The sequence below is a fragment of the Erpetoichthys calabaricus genome, chromosome 11, assembly GCF_900747795.2.
Source record: "Erpetoichthys calabaricus chromosome 11, fErpCal1.3, whole genome shotgun sequence".
Lineage (NCBI taxonomy): Eukaryota > Metazoa > Chordata > Cladistia > Polypteriformes > Polypteridae > Erpetoichthys > Erpetoichthys calabaricus.
In genome coordinates this window covers 92,668,558-92,689,438 of record NC_041404.2, presented here as the reverse complement: position 1 = coordinate 92,689,438, position 20,881 = coordinate 92,668,558, and the positions used below count along the sequence as shown (strand labels likewise).

At 41.0% G+C, this 20,881-nt stretch overlaps 1 protein-coding gene across 1 annotated transcript; it reads right to left on the bottom strand.

Annotated features, from left to right (window-relative positions):
• Positions 1–1,345: 1,345 nt before the first annotated feature.
• lrrc4ba (leucine rich repeat containing 4Ba) lies at positions 1,346–19,349 on the bottom strand. Its single transcript, XM_051934311.1, is given in 4 exon segments — positions 1,346–9,050; positions 9,346–9,365; positions 9,367–9,479; positions 19,346–19,349. Coding segments are annotated over 4 exon segments (2,025 nt in total). The 3' UTR covers positions 1,346–7,162.
• Positions 19,350–20,881: the final 1,532 nt, after the last annotated feature.

The following is a 20,881-nucleotide window of genomic DNA, read 5'->3' as shown; positions in this document are numbered from 1 at the left end:
TTGCCCCCATAATCCCTTTTCTGGCCCTCTAGGCCACAAACAAACACTCATTTTAGGCCATTTTTGGATAATATTTTGAGCAGTAAAATTACAACTTTATGATAAAAAGAAAACCAATAGGTGTCTTTAGAAAAAATGATCAGAAGGACTTGAAGTTGTGCATGCCACATCAACTGACCCCAGGGGTTCACCCCATAATGAGATACCAGGTAAAAAAGTTACTTCTTTTCACAAAACATAAAACAGAGATTGGTATATACAGACATGTGGAGTGTCATTTTATGCTATTTCGAGGATGCTGATCACAAATATGACATTTTTTGATATTTAATTCTTTTACTGGTGGTGCAAGTTCTCTCTAAGAGCTACTCTTAGAAGGTCACAAAATGACAATGTTCAAGGATAAGCACGTGGGGTATTGTTTACACTATGTCAATGTCATTATTACAAATATGATGTGATTTTTGATCCCGGATCTAGCCCTCTATGGACTTCTCAAAATTCCTATTGCAATCGAAAATATTTAGACTTTAAACGTTTAAATTGAAACCACACATTATAAATATCTGATTCAACTATTCTTGTTTATGTACTTCTACCTCATGAAGTAAAACACCACATTTCTTATGAACACCCCCAAATTAGGGTGGCTTACTGTTTTCCAAACTGTTTTATTTAGCCATTCCATTTATAATTTAAGTCCTAACAGCTGATATTATAAACAGCCTGATCAATTCCATGGTTTATTGGTCACCTTAAGTCTGCTAATGGCTGGCCTTGGCACTTCTTTTAGATAGTTTTTGCTCATTTTAGTGAGGTGGCTGAAGTACTTGTCTAGTTTTTGTAGTGCAAGCGCAGCAAGCATTGTGAGAATGGGCTCTAGGCTGGCGTAACCCTTACAAAGCCGGCTCGCAGTTGATTTTCAGTATGGATAATTTCCACATTTACCCTTTACCCAGAGTGACTCAAGGTTTCTCACACAGTCAAAGGGCAGTCCTTTAAGTCAATAAGAAACTATAAAATGGCCGTATGCGAAAGTGTGACTGGACAGCTTGGCCTCCAGCCCCATGACTGGATCTGTATTGTGGCCACTGCTGTCAAGATTAGTCCTCATACTCCCTACAATTCTTTACTGGAAAAAAACAGGGTCAGAACACACACAGGCTGGATGGCATTCAGGCTGCTCAGTTCAAATTCAGCCTTTCCTCATTGCAGGAGTGGCCATTTTGGCCAATTTTAAATCATCAGGCTTGGGCAATGAGCATGTCATTCTTTATACAGATCTCAGTTAAGCCAGTAAATGAAATGTCTACCTCATAAAAACATATAATCTTCAAAATCCACATTTTCTTTCTTTTAATTTGTTTATTTATTTAAAAAAGAGAACACAACCAAAAACAACAGTTTAGTCTGGTACATCATTTTCGGCAGATTCTATTAACACTGTCTTTAGTGGTCAGGAGACAGAGCTGCCTCACTGTTGGCTCGGCAAAGCATTGGGACCCTGGACATGTCTGGTGCACAGTCAGTGATGATTCACAAGCAGAATAGCTCAAACCCCTGTGCCGAGTCAAAGAAAGGTATTTTGGGGTTCACCAATAAAACAAAAAAACAAATCAAGTGTACTGTGATAGAGAGGTGGGGAAAGGGAATGGAGAATGAGACTGGCTTGCATGAGCTGTATATCCCTCTCCCTGAAGTGTCATTTTGGCAGGTTTGGCACATTATAACATTTCAAGCTTTGGAGGACTATTCAAGGGTATATATAAACATATTTTATATATATATATATATAAAACATATTTTATATATATATATATATATTATTCCACTCCTGAATGAGCCTCACCCCTAAGGTACCACTTTGCAGTACATTTGGCACATAACACACAATTTTTTTTCTAGCTGTAACATTCAATTGACTAAAAAATAACAATAGGACAGATTGGTAAAGATGGCTATTGGCACATGGGCAATGCTGCCTGTTGGCACACTAGCAGTGATGGGACAGGTTGGCATTCATTTGGCACAAGCAGTTGAGAGTAAGACACTTGACTGGAATTGCTCTGTGTGACTGAACTGAGCACAAGCAGATTTTTCTGTTCTCTTTATTCCCTTTCGGTGTTTAACCCTTTTTTCCTCATCCTAATCCCTGAAACTACTGGACCCGGAGCAAACCCACCTCAAACTGTTGTCACCTGTCCTATTGAAGGGTCCCTGGTCACAAAATAGTGGAGGAGGGGAAACAGGAAATGTGGAGTGAAGGGGCAAAAACATCGGAGCACAAAAAGTATGTCAGCCTTTGAAAATGACAGTGCATCAATTGACCAGAAAAATAGGAAAATAATACATTTTTCCAATGTGTCCTTATGCCCCTTAAAAAGTAGGGAATATATATTTCTATATTTTAAAATATAAATCTATATATATATGCATGTTATGTCTGACTGTGTGCGCATGTGTCTATGTCTTCAATTCCAAGACATGTTATCAAATATAAATTAATATTTTTGAGGAAACATAGCAAGCTGAATGGCTGTTGCCCAGCAGCAGGAAGTGGGAGGGCTTCTTTTTACAGAACCAATATTGCTGCAAAAAATAACAAATTTTATATATCATATATAATATTTATATATTTTAATATATAGAAATGTAATAATAATACTCCTAGTTAAAAATAAAGCAACATAAAATAATAAATGTTCCCCCACTAGTTTGTTTTACTCCTCTCTGTGCCCTCAGCAGGCCTGAAATTAAATGGATAAGTACAAGGGGTGGGTACAAAAAGATCTCCTGTAACATTCTAAAACTACGAGGATTACTCTGATGACCCTGAGCCTTGCTTACTTGTTATGCCTACTGCAAATGGGGTTCTTTGGTTAAAAAAATAATAATAATAATAATGAAAAAAACAATCAGTCCTACTCCAAAGCCAGCATTTTGGTGCTGACCAGTGGTGGCCCCTGCATGGTGAGTGAGGTGGTGGAGGGTTGGCAATAGATATTGTATCATTTTAAAATAGGTTGGAACTTGATTGGAAAACCATTAGGTCATCAGTTTGAATCCAACCATTGCCTCTGCATTTGAGATGACTGCTGTTACAATATCGGTTCTGAAAATTGCCTAACACACTGAAAGTTTTGTGTTGGGATTCTACCTGCAACTAAAGTTACAAAATGAAAACAAACATTAGTTGAGTAACGGTGTTCTGATGGTGCGGAGCCTGCTATGTGAAATGGTCATTGTTCTCGCAGGGTTTGCATGCCCTGTCCTCCCACAGCCCAAAGACACGCCGACAGGTCCATTAACATCTCTACACTGGCCACTGTGCGACTCTGTGGTGGACAGCGGCCCCATCCTAAGCCAGTTCCTTCATTATGTTGAAAAGTACTGGAGATTACAACATCCACCCATCAGTTTTCCCAATTTAGTTATTCGTGGGGAGGAGACATGCATGGATTTGGTGACTTAGGCATCTTAAAATTCCTTTGCACATGGATGGAAGTGACTAAGTAAAATGCCTTTGGAAAGCAAGTTTTCTCTCTTCTAGCTGATTTTTTTTACTTGTTTTAAGCTAATACTTCCATGACAAGGTGGCCTGTCCCATCTTAGCCAGCATTCAAAGCCTGCTGGGATCCTTCCGGTGGAGAGTTGTGATTGGAGCTGCTAGGTTCAGCATCATTTATAACTTTAGATGAAACCTATTTAACAATCCTCAAAAGAAAATCTGCTAGTGATTAACTCGAGGTGAAGCTTAAACCAGGTTAATGTGCACTAGGGAAATCGGGGAAGGGCCCCAATTATAATAATTCTGTGTGTTGCAAACTATCTGGTTTATTACCATTCAATGAGTTTTGTTTTTTTAATTACTTATCTGAACTTTGAAATAATAAAATGAAATTCTAGGAAATTGATCAAATCAAAATTACAAAATTTGTGCCACACAAGATCTAGATCTAAAAGGGCTGGATCTTGCATGTAACAAAGTTTAGTGTTTATTCCAGGCCAGGTTAAGTCATTTCTATTTCTTTCTGTTGTTTTTAATGGGTGAAAGGGATGCCCTTATTTGTAATACCTGCTTCAAAGGCAAATCATGTATAGCTGGATCTTGCTCTGTTCTTTTGAAGAGCACAAACCCCACATGGACATGCTTCCTTATAATCCCACCAGGCACCAGATGAGCACTGACAGCAGGCTTCCACACAATACAAAGAAAGCAAAGGGCATTTTGGCAGAAACGATTTTAAATATGCAAGCAACAACAAAGGGAAGGCTTGGGGGTTAAATCTGTAGAGAAAGTATTGCCTAGGAGCCACCACTGGATTAACTACGATACAAGTTACATGTGCCACTGATGAGCACGGGGATGATATGCACACATGAAACGAGAGAGGCAGAGGTGGAGATGTACCCAGAGGACAAGAGAGGCACCACACGTAAAAGCACCACATGAGAGTTCTGCCACAAGGACAGGAGACCGCAGCCTTCTCAAGTCCAACTCACCAACTTTTCTTAACATATTCCAAGCACTGAAATACTGCATGTGCACTAACCACCCACCGCCACCCCCATATTACTGCTTTCTCTACCCTATTAAAAGAAAAAAAAAATCTAAGCTTGACCTGTAGCCAATGAGAAGCAGCTTCCCTTCCATTTGAGAACATGACCAGCAGGTCTGAGCTACAGAAGGAGAAAAAAGCAGCTTCCCAATCCGCGTGAGGTGTTCGGTACTGTAGCAGGGGAGCAAATTCTGTGTTCATTGTGAAAAATGCAATTGATAATCAGGAAACCAGATAGATGGAAGGTCCCTTTCACCATTGGGGCAAGAAAGCAAATATACGTGCAGGTAGGTAGCAAGTCTCAACAAGAAATTCCAAATGAAAGAAATTACTAAGGCCCAGCAGAGAAACAAATTGAATCAATAGGGCTCCATCATTAACAGAGAGCTTCTGTAACACATATGGAATTTGATAAGGGGCAGAGAGGGGACATGACCAGTCACCCTCCGAGCAGCCAACAAATACCACACTCTCTAATAATATGCTAGCACTGTGCTCAGTTTTCCAGAATTTCAGCCTTCCTGCCAAAGGTCTCTATTGACTCACTTCCTGTACATAGAAACCTAACTGATGCACATCCTGGGAATAAAGGCCTAATTGATGCACTTCTTGCAAGTACTTTTTTTTTTTTTTTAAGAGAATATTCTTAATGACCCTGTCCTTATAATAAATGGACTAACTGATACTATCAATGAATTAAGAGAAAAAAATATTAACAAAAACATTCACAAGGTATTCTTCACTCTCAGCTCTGTAACAAAACCATTCAGAATGAAAAATGAAAGAGCCAAAAAGAAAAACACAACAAATTACAAAGAATTCAAAAATTTCAAAATAAGAAAAATTCACCAAAAATGGACCAAAAAAAATTTAAACACTTTCTTAAGAGCCCACCCCCAATCCAGAGTCTAAGATTGAAGCCTCCCTCCATAGGAGACGCTGTTCACAGGTCCCGAATGAGCTTGGTTGTATCCAGTGCTGGCGGAACTGGGCTGGACAGGTGTCTGGAGCAACAGCTCATGTTAGTCACTCAGATTATGAGCAAAGCAAACACAAATTGACCTGGGAGCTGTCCTCTTCTTACATTCGGGTCCAAAGAAACAAAGCACAGCTTCATAATACTCCCAGGTCTGTTCATTCACATTTTCAGTTTGGCTGAGGAATTCTATCATTCAAATTTCCCAGACCAAGATTAACTTATCTGTTATGTTATTTTTGTCTTTTTCTTTGTGTTCATCATTCGCTGTTGTGAGAGGGGGCAGGGATTGTTTTTCCTGAATTTGAAGAATTCCTTCTGTTTGATTTTTTTTTTTGTCACGGAAAAAGAAAATCCAGTAAAAAGGTAATTGTGTCATTTTTTTTTTTTTGCTGTTCCCAAAATTCACAAGAAATCAGCCATATTTAATATTTTGTGCACATCTTAATTTTTCCAAAAGTAAAAATTTTAAAATAATGATAATAATAATGTCTTGGCACAACTGAAGTTAACACCGGCTCAAAGTACTTCCACCTTCCATTACATTTTGTTTTTTTGTAAGTTCTCTTTACTCTTTTGTACCTGTGATGAAATTTGCTCTCAGGTTGTTGTGTGCCCACAATAGCCGATGTTCAGACTGATACAGAGTCTTATGCGGCGGCCCTTGTTCTTCCCGAACCATTGTCAATGTGTCCCAGAAAACAAGTCGCCACTACAGCAGAGTTTTCATAGGATCAGCGGCACCTGATTGGAAAACTCCACGGCCAAAAGGACAGTAAGACAGAAACATATCACCATATTGCACTTTACCAGTCCACCAATCCCCTTTCATCCCATGTCATCTCAGGGCTACATTTTCTCAAGCATCTGGCATGGTATGTAAAACATGAATTACAAGAATATGTATAGGAGGGCAAGAGCATAAAATCTCCTGCATATGCAAAAATGGGAGGCAAGAGGGAAGGAGCATGAGGGAGTGATGGACCTTTGCTAAATTATGTTTCTTGGGACAAGATCTTTGAACTCTGCATTGCAAGCATCTGACAATCCCTCCTGAGTTCTTGATGCTGTATTTCCCAGAAGAGGTCAAAACCTGTACTAACTAACAAGACATGAATTTACCAAAAGACCCCTAAGCTAAATTCAGAGGATGTACAGGGCATCAATAATAAAGAGCAGAATTCATAAGACTAATCCAGCATTATTTGCTCTTTCCCATCTTACTGTCCAACTGAAATCTTACCAGTAAACACATAATAAAACAAGGGGATACTTCCCCAGGAAACAAGGCAATTTTGGCTTGGTTCATGTAGGTGTACCTCTCTCTTCTTCTTCACTGTGGGCCTTTAGCATTACCAACCTCTCACTCTTAAGAAAATGCCTATCACCCCACCAATGACTATATCAAAACGGTAAGGGTTTAGTTGCACCACGGTGGAGCGTGGGAGTGTGTGGAAAGCATGTGTGCGTCTAGTGAAAGCTTTCTTGATTGCCTCAGGATGCCAAATACTCTTGATATTCTTCCCACTGCTGTTCTGTCTCAGTTTCTACCCCAGCTCCTGTACATGCACCATTCCCAAATCACTCTCTCCCTCCCTTTTTTAATCAATCTACATCCCAGCAGCAGCTAAATTTGAGTTTCCTGGACATTCTCCTTGGAGCTGCTCTTGAAGAGCAAGGGCTCATGAATGGAGTTCAATGTCACTGAGTTGCTCTTCGGTCCCTGGAGGATGAGGGAAGGGGAGGTGAGTGGATTGGTGTTGGCTGAAGATGATGACAGCAGGTTTGAGGTCAAGCCCCCTGAGAGAGCACTGCTGCGACTAGAGAGGATGTTATTGTTAAAATGGGCCTTGTAGTAGTGATTGAGGTGATCAGAACGTGCAATGGAAGGCAAGGTCATCACATTGCCCTCTTGGGAATGTGAAGACTGAAGTCTGAGGGTGCCGCCGCTTCCATGTAAGAGTCCCGTGCCCCCAGAAATGCCCCCCACACTGCCTCCTCCAGCAGTCGCACCTCCTGTAAGCTCATCCTCCACATTGACAATCTCAATGGCTCGTGCAGGCCCATGATGCTTATGTAACTGGTGCTGCTTTCGGAGTTTGTAAAAGACCACCAGCATCACAGCTGCCATAAAAGTGATGGCCACAAAACAGCCAATAATGATCTTGGTGGTTTTCATCACATCATCCAAGCCTGAAAAACTCTCTGTCACTACTGTTATGGGCACAGTGAAAGCCCGTTCATTCGATCGTGTAGAGCGGGGTGATGTGGTTGTTGCAGAAGTTGGACCCCAGCCTTCCCAGCTCTCAGAGGGGGTGGGTCTACTAAATCGTACAGTGGACTCATTTGTGTCCTGTCGTACAGCACCCTCCCTCGCATTTGACTCCGTCTCAACAGTGACTGTGGTGAAGTAACTAAAACTACTGCCAGAATCAGCGGCTGAAACATTCAGCACAGCTGAGGCAGTTGTGTTGCCTGCTGAGTTGGTCACCATGCAAGTGTACTGGCCTGCGTCCTGCACTGTCACGTTGGTGAAGTTAAGAGTCCCATCATGCAGCACAGAGATTCTCACCCGATATGACCCATGAGTCATCAGGGTCCCATTTGGGGTCAACCAGTTTACAGATGTCATTGTTGTTCCCGTTCGACATTTTAATTCTGCTGCCATGCCCTCAGTTACATTCAGGTCTGTAGGTGGTTCGACAATCACTGGGGCATAGCAAGTAAAGTGACTCTGGTCCAATTCACCAATGTATCTTCCTTTCAAAAGCGGAGGGGCGTGGCAACGGGCACAACAGGTAGTATTACTTGGCACTGTCTCCTTCAGCCACCAGCTAAGCCACAGCACATCACAATTGCAGATCCAAGGGTTATGGTTGAGATGCACCCTTTCCAGGCGGTGAAGTGGTGTGAATAGATCGTGGGGAAGAGAATGCAAGTTGTTGTGGGAAAGGTTCAGTTCCTCCAGGTTTTTGAGATCATCAAAGGCATTTCGTTCTATGACTGATACCTGTGCATGCATCAGCCAGAGTTTGCGCAGTGCCACAAGCCCCTGAAAGGATCCGGGACGAATAATTTCTAGCCGATTCCCAGATAATTCCAGCTCTTCAAGTCGCACAAGAGGTGTGAGGTTGGGAATGTCCTTAAGTCCACACATGCCAAGGTTCAGATATCGTAGATTGACTAGACCCTCAAAGGCAGCTTCTGAAATATACTCCAGCTTCTTAAGCTCGCCCAGGTCCAGACGCCGCAGTGATGGCACGCGGTTGAAAGCGTACGATGGGATGCTTTCAATGGGATTGTTTCTCAGCCACAATTCCCGCAGCTTAGACAGATACTCAAATGCATGCGTGGGCACCAGCGTTAGTTTATTGTCAAAGAGTTCAAGGGTGTTGAGATTGGGCAGGCCATTGAATGCACCTACTTCAATAGTTCGGATCATGTTCTTTGACAGTTGCAGAATCTCCAAGTGCCGCAAGTGTTTGAAGGTATCTGTCCGAATTACCTGATGGGAAAAGAAGAAAGTGTTATCAGTGAGGGGCCTAAAAGACAGTCATCTTGAAATGCATGAGATAATGACAGAGGAGAGAGAGAGTTGCACGGAAAGGAAACAACAAGAGAAGTAAACAGCCAGATAGAAAAATCAGAATGACTTTGACTTGAAATGATATGCCACACTATAAGATGCACCGATCAGTAGATACGAAGAAATAAAGGATGGTAGAGAGAATTTACATTGGAATATCTAAAGATACTAAATGTCTCTGAAACTCCCTACAGAAATAAAAAACCCACTCTCCTGTATAGCATTCCTCCTGTAGGTTCAAGTACCCGTGTGTTGACAGAGATACTCTCAGGCACTTCCTGTAGATCTCGGGGGTGCAAATCACACGACTTGCCTGGTTTGGAACAGCTGCAAGGGGAGGGACATGGCGAAGCCCCCACTCACATCTCGCCACGGCAACAAGACAACAAAACAGGAAGAGGAGGAGACACCTCAAGCAGGAAGGTGTGGAGAAGGAACAGGCTTCTTTACGGACACGGTTACCGTGGCAAGAGACATTTCCATATCTTCATGTCCCCTCACTGGTTTGAACAGCAAAGAGTTAGAGAGGCAGAGCAATTGTAAGTTACTGGGAAAAAAGCAAAGAAGAAAGAAAGAGTTAAAGCTTGACAGACGTACTGTAAATATACATAATTCAGAATAAAGAACCTTTTACCATGAACAACTAGAAAAAACTAACAGCATACACAGGATGGTCACAGAAAGACCAGACTCTGCAAGGAATTCACCTCACCATTCTGAATTGGATTCTAGTATATATAATGCCAAATCTTACTTAATACTAAGGAGCTGCCCCCAATCAAGATTCCCACAAATTACACTCTGTTACACACCATTACACTAACTCCATTATCTTGGAATTAAACTGACAGCAAGAAGGAAAAGGCAACCAAATCTATTGCATGGGCAGCATTAAAAACGGGACAGCAGAGATGGAGAATTCGCAATTTTGCTGCTGTATACATAATAGCAAGCAAGCTCTAAAAACAGAAAAACTTTGCCTCATTACCCTCTACCATGATGATAGTATTGAATATAGAGGCCCTATATGGCTGCTTCCACCCATATTCACCCACACTAAGCCATTTAAGGAAATTATCATTTTTTTTACTTCCCTCATCAAGTATCAACCTACACTTTCTGCCTGTCTCAACCCCCACAGAATCCAGTATCCCAGTTCCTTTGTGTTCCCACACTCTCACTGTATGTTCAGCTTTCATAAATTACATACAGCTTTCCCTTTTCTTTCAAGCACAAAGGCTTTCGCTCTCTGTCTTTCATTTTTCATGTGCTGTTTCTCGTTTCCTGCTTTCTTCAGTTCTCTGTGTTCCCTGTTTCTTCAGGTTCTCCATGCCTCTCTCTCCCTCACTGATTTTTAATCTTCCTTCCTTCCCTTCTATTCCCATTCACATTCCCTTCCACTCTTTCCCACCATTACAATGGGGTTGTCATGGAAATACTCTCTCACACACAGGGTAAAGCACTGACTCCCTTTTTCTCTTACAAATACCACCATCTTTTATTTTCCTCTCCACCTCCTCCCCTCTCACCCACTCACATGCCATATCCCCTGTACTCTGTGACACAGGCTGTTTTCTTAACTTTGTATTTTTGAGTCTCTTTATCAATACTACCTAACCAAGCAATGCTTAATTCCTTACATATTCTTAAATTCCCGGAAATCTCTTTTTTATTTCTTCTACTCCTTTCTTTTACAAGGTCCAAGAGAAGATTATCAAATATTTACACACTTTTTTTTACCCAAATGAAGCATCATCTAATCTGTTTTCTCCTATGAAAGAGGACGCACCCTGGTTTAACACTCTCCCTCTCTCCTTCCAACATTCAGCTCAGTTGTCCAGTTCACAGCTCTTCTCCTGTGTCATCTACAGGATCTTGTAAAAAAGCTCACATACATGTTTAGACCAGGCCTCTCCTATATAGATCTGGTTGTCCAGCAACTGCAGGTCTTGCCTCATTTCTCTTCTAAATAAACTCAATCACTTTTTCTTAAACCTCATAAACCTATTTTTCTATACACATTTGTTCAGGCATTATCTTTTTTCTTCTAAGCAGATATATGGAAGTACACACTGCAAGTCTAAAGTCACATCTTCTAAAATGTACTATTTTTTAATAAATCGTGATACCTTCCTTCTAAGTTGCCTATCAAAGACCAGGTTCATCATCTATTTAAACTCTAGAAACATCCTGAACCTACGTCAAAAATGTATTATTTATCCTCTTATCTTTAATGAAATAAACATGCATTCATCTCCAGAATGGTCAAAAGTCTATGATATATACATTTGAATCCATGTTTATATATGTATCTTTCAAAGCAAGCATTAACTGTTTAGTACAAGGCTATCCTTCCATTATTTCAAATCAGGCCTGATAGACAGGACACCTCTTCATGAATTAAATGGACATATCATCTACTCAAACCCAGCCTCTCCTCCCATCTCTTTTGTACACACACATTCTGTCCAGGGCTTTCTAAAAAAAAGATATTTTAAAATCAATTCCAAGTTCATTGTTCATCCCCTTTAAATTAAAAAAGATATACTGAACAGATTCTTTCTCTTATCTCTAATCTATAAACCTGTTCATGTCTCCACTCAGCTGCATTTGCTGAGTTCTTACACATAACAAAGATGCATCCATGTATTCCTGCCAAGTCTCTCCAGCTAACCTTTCCACATACACTTGTTCGAGGTATGTCACTTCAAACTAAACTTACTCAAATATTCTGTCAAAGTGTATCTTTCCATCCCTTCAGGTTGAACTGGTTCGCCAATGACCAAGCCATTTACTCTTGAAATACACAAGCCTGTACATCTCTGAAAGGTACATTCCCTGTCTTGTCTCATCTGTGAAAACATGATGACCTTTCCTTCGTTAGAACCCCTCTTATCTCTGATATGTATATACACAAATTAAATTAAGCAGATCAGGACATTCATCCTACTTGTTCCACAAAAATCATGTTGTATGCCACATTGACCCAGAAACATAAAGTGCCACTGAAGCTGAAAATGGCTGCTTCAATAATCAACTACACAAGGGAGTATAATCAAAAAGAGAACACAAAGTATTTGACAAAGAAGAGATAAAACAATGCAGGCAGTGCCACCAAGTCTGACTTCAGAGGCCCTGTTCCCAAAATATCAACTGGGGTGACATAATCCCTTGCCCACCATTAACACAGTAGCTGATATATCAAGACGACTTTCACACTCGCCTCCCAAATTCTGAAAATGTTGACTACACTATATCTGTATCAGTTAAGGCCTTGACCCAACTTGGCCCCCTACTCCATGTTTCATGGGCTACTGCCAGGGAATGGCTTATAAATATCATCCATGGGTTAGTTTTGGTGTCAGAACAACCTCCAGGAGAGAGGAGTGTTTCACCACACACCACTTTTAAATAAATCTGTTCAGATCGACCATATTCTACAAACAAAATTTCATGTACAGTACAAGTTTATCCTACAATCTATTCAAAATGAATCTGCGCCCCATGTCTCGGTTGCTTCCGATTCTCATACATATGCCACATCTTTTCAATCTACATCTCCTCTCAATTCTCAGGATACTACTTCTCTTCTCTATGTCTCTTTGACCCACATCCTGTCACCCTGGCCTATCTTCCAAGTTCAATTTCTCTCTTATTTGTTGTATGAAAATATATAAACACTTTTCTTAAGTCAAGATGTGTCCTCCAATCTGTGAAACCCTTTTCAAATATCTAGTCGCTTTTCTTCCATTGCTTATATAGACGTCTGATTAACGATGGCAGACTGGGACATTCCATCTGTTTGACCTGTTGGTCTCATTATTACATAAGCGCATTCAGCAATCCAGGCCAAGTTGGTACTCTTTCTTTAAATACCAAACTGTTCAACCACTCAGACCATGTAAGATGGTTTAGCAGGTCCTGGTCTACTCTCCTCCTTAACTAAAACAAGCCCAATCACCTGCCCTGACAAAGTCGTGCTATGCTTTAATTTTCTCTCCAAATGTCCAGTTTGCACTTCCCTTCTCATCACTTTTACATAAACCTGCTCATGTGAGTGGACTAACATACTCCTCATGGCTAACTCTTACACACCTGTGCAATCACAGCCTCACCAACAAAAACCTGTAGTTCATATCACTCCCTTCTCCTCCTCCTCATCGTCATCCATCCTTTATGGATTTCTATAAAATTATCTTGTCAAGATCATGCCCCTTCTTTTTTTCTTTATTCATTTTAACACAGGCTCTCTTTTCACCACATACTGATTCTCCATCTGACATTTACCATGAGAGACACAGATCTGCTAAGTAGGGTATCTTCTGAAATATCTGCCATTACCGCAGAAATCTAAAGATGTCTTCTGTGTGAGTCATAGAACATCTATTGATGGCACTGTCCTTTATAACTTCTATTTCCATGTATACTGTGCAACAATAAAGGAAAATTCTCACTTTGCATCCACCTTAAAGCAGTACTTGAGCAGAAACAGCTAGGCACAAATCCAGACAAAATAACTCCAGCTGCTTCTCTACAGAAAAAGTATGAATGTCTGAGCATTGCTTCTAAATGACACAGCCTTCTACACCTTGTCATGTCAGATTTCTTGACTGTCCACTCACACACAACCTTGTCCTGCCAAACACCCTCAGCCTCCTCAATAACGTGTCATCAGACATTGCCATTCTTCATACCCCTGGTCTCCACAGACACTGATTTACCCTTTAATACTGAAATGCAGAACCTTATACTCCTTAAGCCGCCATAAAGGTCTACCTTGTCTTTTGCAACCTATAGTATAATGGTGGCATCAGAATTGAAACAGTTTTTTTAGAAATACAACAGGATAAAAATCATCACGCAAAAATCATTTACAATTCCATTTTAACCCAGCCTTTACATGCACCATTTTGTGTTGGTGTGTGTGTGTGGTGGGGGTGAGGGTTGTTGGGAGAAAGGGGGTTGAGGAAAAATTCATCACCATTAAGCCTTTCATTCATTATAAGAGCAACCAGTATCCCAACTCTGTAACACCTCCTCATATTCAGAAACTGCACCCCCCCCCACCATAGGTTCTCCATCTTCTCTCATACATAACAAGAAAATGAAGAAGCAAATCCCTCTAGCAAATAAACAGCCGGAATTACACTCCCCCAGACCCCCCCCCCCCCCCCCCCCCCCCCCAACAAATAACAGCATCACCACCATCTTCTGTCTCTGTGTTTCTGAGGTAAATCACTAGCTCAAACCTCCTTCACCACGTCGCTAGTACTAAGACTAAAACAGCCTTAGTTGCCTATGGAGATCACTCACCATTTTGTGTCTCAGCAGCAGAAGCAGCAGCAGCAGCAAAGGCAGAGGGGGGGTGGTGCCTTTTGAGATCAGATCCGACTGATATCCCGCCTCCTTGTTCCATCCCCACCCGGTGGTAATAATAATAATAATACTAATAATAATAATGATAAACTTTCAGGGATGAATAAAGAAAATCAACTTCAGATCCAGAAACGGAAGAAATGATTCAACAGCCTGCTGTCTCACAGAACTTCATTCTCTAATATTCATAACCCTATCTATTTGGGGAGGGGGGGGGGGCACATCAAACAACACACAATTTCAATGATGTGATCAAGAACTTCCAATTAGAATCTATCTGTAAAGAAAGAAAAGAAAAAGAAAAAAGAAAAAGAAAGAATGGAATCTGTAACTAACTCATCATAGCGATCCAGCTCTCCCTCCTGGAATTCTAGTCACTTTTCTCCCAGTCTGCATCTTACCAAATTATGACGACTATTTTTAACTGTGACCTCCATATGCCAAGAATTTAGTTGCTTAAATAAGCACGAGCAACTCTAAGGGTTTGAGGTTTTTAAATCTGGAAATTTTCCAAACCCCATCCACCTCAAACTTAGATTACTGCGAGATAGTTATTTTTCGGTGGAATGGATTTATTTCACATCGGTCAGTTTAAAGCCACAATATGACATAGTGAGAAGATGAATGGAAGCTGCCAGTGTAGTGCATGTGCTAAGAAGTGCAATGACTGGACAGCATAATGAGTCTTTCAGCCAAGCAACCTAAGCATTGGAGCGCTGTAAGAGTTAATCACAGCAGGTATAGCAAATAATACGTGACAACGGAAATCTCTAATAGTGAAATCTTCCTTCAAAATGTATCAAAACACACGTTAAGAATCAACGGTAAATCAAACCTCTCGCGTCAATGAATTGGCAGTGTTGCCAGTTTATCATCTACGGCCACCGATTTGATTTTTTTTTCCATGGGGGACTGGAAGGTGGTGGTGGTGGTGGGGAGGGGGGGGGGGGGGGGGTGTTTCCTACCCGACTTCAAATTAACTCAAGCAGCAATTTTTAAAAATATTTTCGGCAGCAATACGGCCACTAATCAACCCATCCGCGAGTATGAAATACCTAAGTCCTCAAAAATATCGACGACGTAACAAATGGGACGCAAAGATGCGAAATAACTGAAAATCGATATCCAGTCTACTAGAAAATCTTTCTTTCTCGGCGAGTGTGTCAGCTATTTTATCTCTGCAGTCAAAATAAAACATCGACGCGCACAGCAAAGAGGCACAAAATGATATGAGATCCAAACAAACCTGTGCTAAGAAATCACAAAATGCAGCCTCGCCATCATAGCGGTAGGAATACGAGAGAGAGGGAGAGCGCGAGAAGGGGAGAAAGAGAGGGAGAGGGAGAGAGAGAGAGAGCGCGCGCGCACGAGAGAGAAAGAGAGAGAGAGAGAGAAAACAATTAATGAAAGAATAGCCACCGTCTAAAAATGAACACTGATATCTAAATCGAATCTCTTCAGGCACTGTATTCAGATAACGGGTGTCCTATGCAAAAAAAAAAAAAATGAAATACGAAACGTGATTTTAAGAAATGAGAGCAGCTTCAGATGAATTCAATAATGCCATCCAAAACGAAATTGATAGGTATAATTAAAGTCCAGACTGCCGAACAGGTGTCTTCGAGTGCAAAAAAAGGTAATTTCAGTTGGATATCAGTTAGCAATTAAAGTCATCTTTAAATTAAAAGGATGATCGGTCTTCCTCCATTCGCCAGGTCTTGGAAATCGTGACCTTCAAGCACAATCCATCGTCGCGAAAAAATAGTTCCTTTATTTAATTATTTGTTTTTAAGGATCAGTTTCCTCCTTTCCCTCAAATCACTTGTATTTGCAGATTCAAAACTAGACAGCTCCGAATATTTACCACAGTTAAAATTATTCCAAAATCCATTTCTAGCAGCTCCATCCACTCCTCGCCGCGGTGAATCGAGAAATTCATACGTGGAGCGATATACATATTAAACCATTTGCGTGTAAACACGTATGTATATCATGCAGTCTTTTTCGTGTAATTTAAAAGGTAAAAATACACGGCTGCGAGTTCTTGATGTTTTAAAGGCTGGTTTTCTTAAAATGCCTTATTCGACGGTCGCTGCATCCTGCGGTGCCGTGCCTAAGACGGAGCCTGTCGAAATTACCCGAACCGAGCCGAGTTGAGCCGAATCACTGCCGATGTACGGCGGACAGAGGGAATGCAGGTCGGAGACAGGCTGCGCATCCACTTTTTTCTTATCCGGAAGTGTGCGTGCGTGTGTGTGTGTGTGTGTGTGTGTGTGTGTGTTTTTGCTTCAGAATTATATCTTCAGACGTCTTCAGAAGCTTGAACTTTATTGTCACTAAAGTCCATTTTTGTCAGACCTGCTTCCACACACGACTCGAGACATTCAGAGATGTGCATCACCATTGTGATCTGTAGAAATGCCTCGGTAGACGTGTATTAATGAAACACATCTCCTTGGATGCCAGGTAAATAGCGACTCTTCTCAGGTCGCGTTGAGGTGGAATTCCGTCAGGGAGGTGGTGGGAAACGTAAAGAGGTAACCGACTTAAACCGAACATTCGGGCCAAATATAGGCTCTTTCACTTTCAGAGCCTTGATATTTTCTGTTGCATGGACTGGGGAAGCGAGTAGGGGAAAGGTGGGTGTAGGGGGCGGGGTACCTTGAATCGGCCACGTCTGCAGACCCCCGAATAATCCACAAGGAATTCAAATCCGATACTGCGGAATTATAAGAAAGTGCAACCACGTTCCTCCTCTGGCTCTGTTCCCCTTTTACGTTCCTTCTGCGCGTTCTTCGTTCCTTCGTTTGTTTTCCTAGGCGCTCGCCCCTCTTGTTCTTCGCTGCGGAAGCTCCATGTTGCCTTACTCCTGATGCCTCAGTGACAGGCAAAGACGGCGAGCGTAGGGGAGGGGGGTTTTGGGGGAGTCTAAACGTGGCAATGGGTCAGATTCAGCACGGTACTCGGGGTGACTGGGAACTGTCTATCTGGTATGAATTCGTAGTTGCTCACTTCATGAAAGATACCGCATGTCCATATATATCCGGACGAGGCTGTATCTTTTAAAATGACACATTGATTGGAGCATCAGAATGGAATCCGCTATCGGCATTTTAAACGAACGACGTCCCCCCCCCCCCCCCCCCCCCCTTTGTGTTAAAGGCTTTCCATAAAGACACAGTGGTTAGCAGTACACTATATGTGCATCTTTGAAACAATTCGTAAATATATAAAATGGATCAGGATTCAAAGATGCGCTCCCATCCCCCCTCTCCTCGGCCCCCATTCTCTCTCTCTCCGACTTTCTTTTCTATAGAAGGCAAATAATTTGTTCTTTGTTGCGTGATTAGAGTTTCCAGTCACACAGCAGTGCAGTCTCACTCCCTCCCTCTTCTCTTTGTACCCCCCCTCACCCCCCCCTTCCCTTCCTCCCTCTCCCTCTCTTACTCCAATAACCTCTCTGCTAGTCTGTTCTGGGATGGAGCACCAGTTTTCTGAAATTGCTTAGTGGATTGGGGGGCATTCTACTTTACTTGTGTGCATGCGAAGAGTAGCCGTACGATAGCAGAACATTTCACAAAGGCATGTATTTTTATGCTTATACCACAAGTTTCTGCTCACTGGTGCATTTTAAAATTCATGTTGATGTGATTGTTGATTTTTTTTTTTTTTTTACAAAAGCTGGACTGCAAGGGGACAAAGAAAAGTGACAAGGCCCATATGTATATTGTTGAGCAGTCCTCATATTAGGAGTCAATTCCTGGTTAGCATTCATTCACTTATTTCACACAAGACGCCTAGATTATTTACTTCATTTGAAAAGACAGCTGTTTCCTGCTTTGAGGCCGCTGCTGCCAGGATAGGCTGAGGACTCCATGACCATTCATAAGATTAACCAAGTTTGAAATTGTTCATATTAAAAGCATGCAACAACATCTGCATAATACAGGCAAAAGAAAAATTATATTAGTAGGCTTCCAAATCAGCCTACTGCTTTTATACATTTTAATATTCTTCAGTTATTATGCCTGACTCGCTTAGGAAGTGCACACGGTATCCATCATGCAGCAATCTCAATGTCAGAACAATCCCTCTTGTTCACATACTATCTCTCAAGGATACCTTAAGCTATGACAGCGTGATGGCTTTTATCACAGTATGGGGTGTCATCTATGTATTAACAAAACAAGCTTTGAAATTAGGCATTCATTACAGTGGTTACATGTAAGCTTATTATAATTCGGATACAGAGGACTTTGTGAGTGCACCACGTTCCACCAACACACTAAACTTTATTGTGGCTCTCGCTGGACCTCCAGCAAAACAATGCATGTTAAAATTAGGTGAGCGCATGTCCTTAAAAGTTTATGATTGAAAAGTTGGGGATGACCTTACACTCAGCCTGTTTCATACAACACAAAAATTACAATCATAATCATACATAAGAATAGCAGTATCAGAACACAAGGATTTTATTTTTATGAACATGTTCAGGAACAATCTAAGAGTGATACATGCTTATAAATGATGTGTAGAAGAGATGAAGTGGCATATGGTTCAGTGGTTTCTAGCTTTTGTATTTACAGTGGTTACATTTAAAGCCTAACTTTGAACTGGTTTAGCACTCTAGAACAACGGTTCCCAAGTTCAAGCCTAGAAGACCACTGTGGTTGCAGGTTTTCATTCCAATTGGTTTCACAATCAACTTTACCTTGAATTGTTGTCATTGTTTAATTAGCTAGTCTTATTTTTTCTCTCCTCTTATTTTGCATTCAAAAAAGCACGGTAGTGTGAGATTTACATTTATAATACATTTAGAAACATCTGAAATTTTGCAATAGAACTTACCCATCGTGTAATTTTCATAATAAATCACAGTTTTTTTTCTCTGTTAATTGCATTCTAATAACGACTATTAACAATGAATGACGTAGACCCCAGCACAGACAACACAGAATGGTGAATGGCTGTGGCCACAATCACTAGGGTGCTTAGTTGTTGATAATGGTCTGGACACCAGGAAAACTGGAATGAAAATCATGATAAGGGTGATAAAAACCATAAAGATAAAAACATTTGAAAGTATCTCCATGTAACGTGCATAAAGGCTTCCTAATAAACATTTACAAATCCAGTCTTGCCATTTTTTTTTAAGACACAGGAACCTGGCAATAACAGGTTGTTGAATTAAATTAGGAGTCCAAGTAAAAGTAAAATTTGTTTGTATAAAAACCTGCAGCCACAGTGGTCCTCCAGGACTGAACTTAGGAACCACTTCCCGAAAAGCCCAGACTCGGAGTGAACCCTGCAAAGATGCTGCTTTCTGTACGTTGAGCTATCCATTTTGTTATGTGGGCACATCAGAATGGAAATTTAAGATGACAAAATTACAGTGTAAGGAAATGAATGACACGAATGTAGTTTAATACTTTTGTTGCAATACAAAATATTGCAAAAATGTTAATCTTAAACAGTACACTAATGCCACTTTCATAACTGCATTGGGATCCCGATGAAAACAGGCATAGTCTGGTTATTAGTGAGTGCCCTGGTGCCAGTACACAACATGAAATGACATAGAAAATTATTTCTGTAAAAAGAAAGTAGATGCATAATTATCAAATAGAAGAAAATCTGTGCAGAGGAAAAAAATAAGTAAAACATTACACAGTAGCCATTTTCTCTTGGTATTCCCTGGAGAACAGTAAATAGGATTTCTGATAATAGCATTAGATGTAATTAATGTACAGCGTGAGCCAAAATGAAGTACCAAATTTCTCAAGGTCATTGTGCGAGGTAGAGTGGGATAGGTGATCCCTTGTAGTTTTCAGTTGGCAACATTCCTTGGTCCAGTGCGCACCATGCTTTCGCTGTCGAAGTGTTCTTCAAAAACAACAAATCCATCATCACTACGCAACGCACCTTCCGAATTGCACTTCAGAATTCCTCCTAACGGTGAGATCCCAAATCGGAAAACAATTCTCCAGTGGGTGGCTAAATTTAGACAGATGGGTACGACATTGAACAGAAAATATCCAGGTCGTACTCGAACTGTACGAACGCCTAAAAACATGCAAGCTATAAGGGCATCAATTCTGCAGTCTCCTAGACGTTCAGCGCGCAAACATGCTTCTGACTTTGGCATTTCCAACACATATTTGAGGAGGATTTTTCATGAGGACCTTAATTTCCATCCATACAAAAAGATAGTATTGCAGGAACTCAGTGAGACAGACTGGGAGAGCCGTAGAGAGTTGTGTGCCAACATTCTGCAAACCATTCATCGAGATGCCATCATCATGTGCAGAGACAAGGCACATTTCAATTTGAATGGCTGTGTAAATAGGCAAAACGTTCACAATTGGGCTGAAACCAACACTTGTG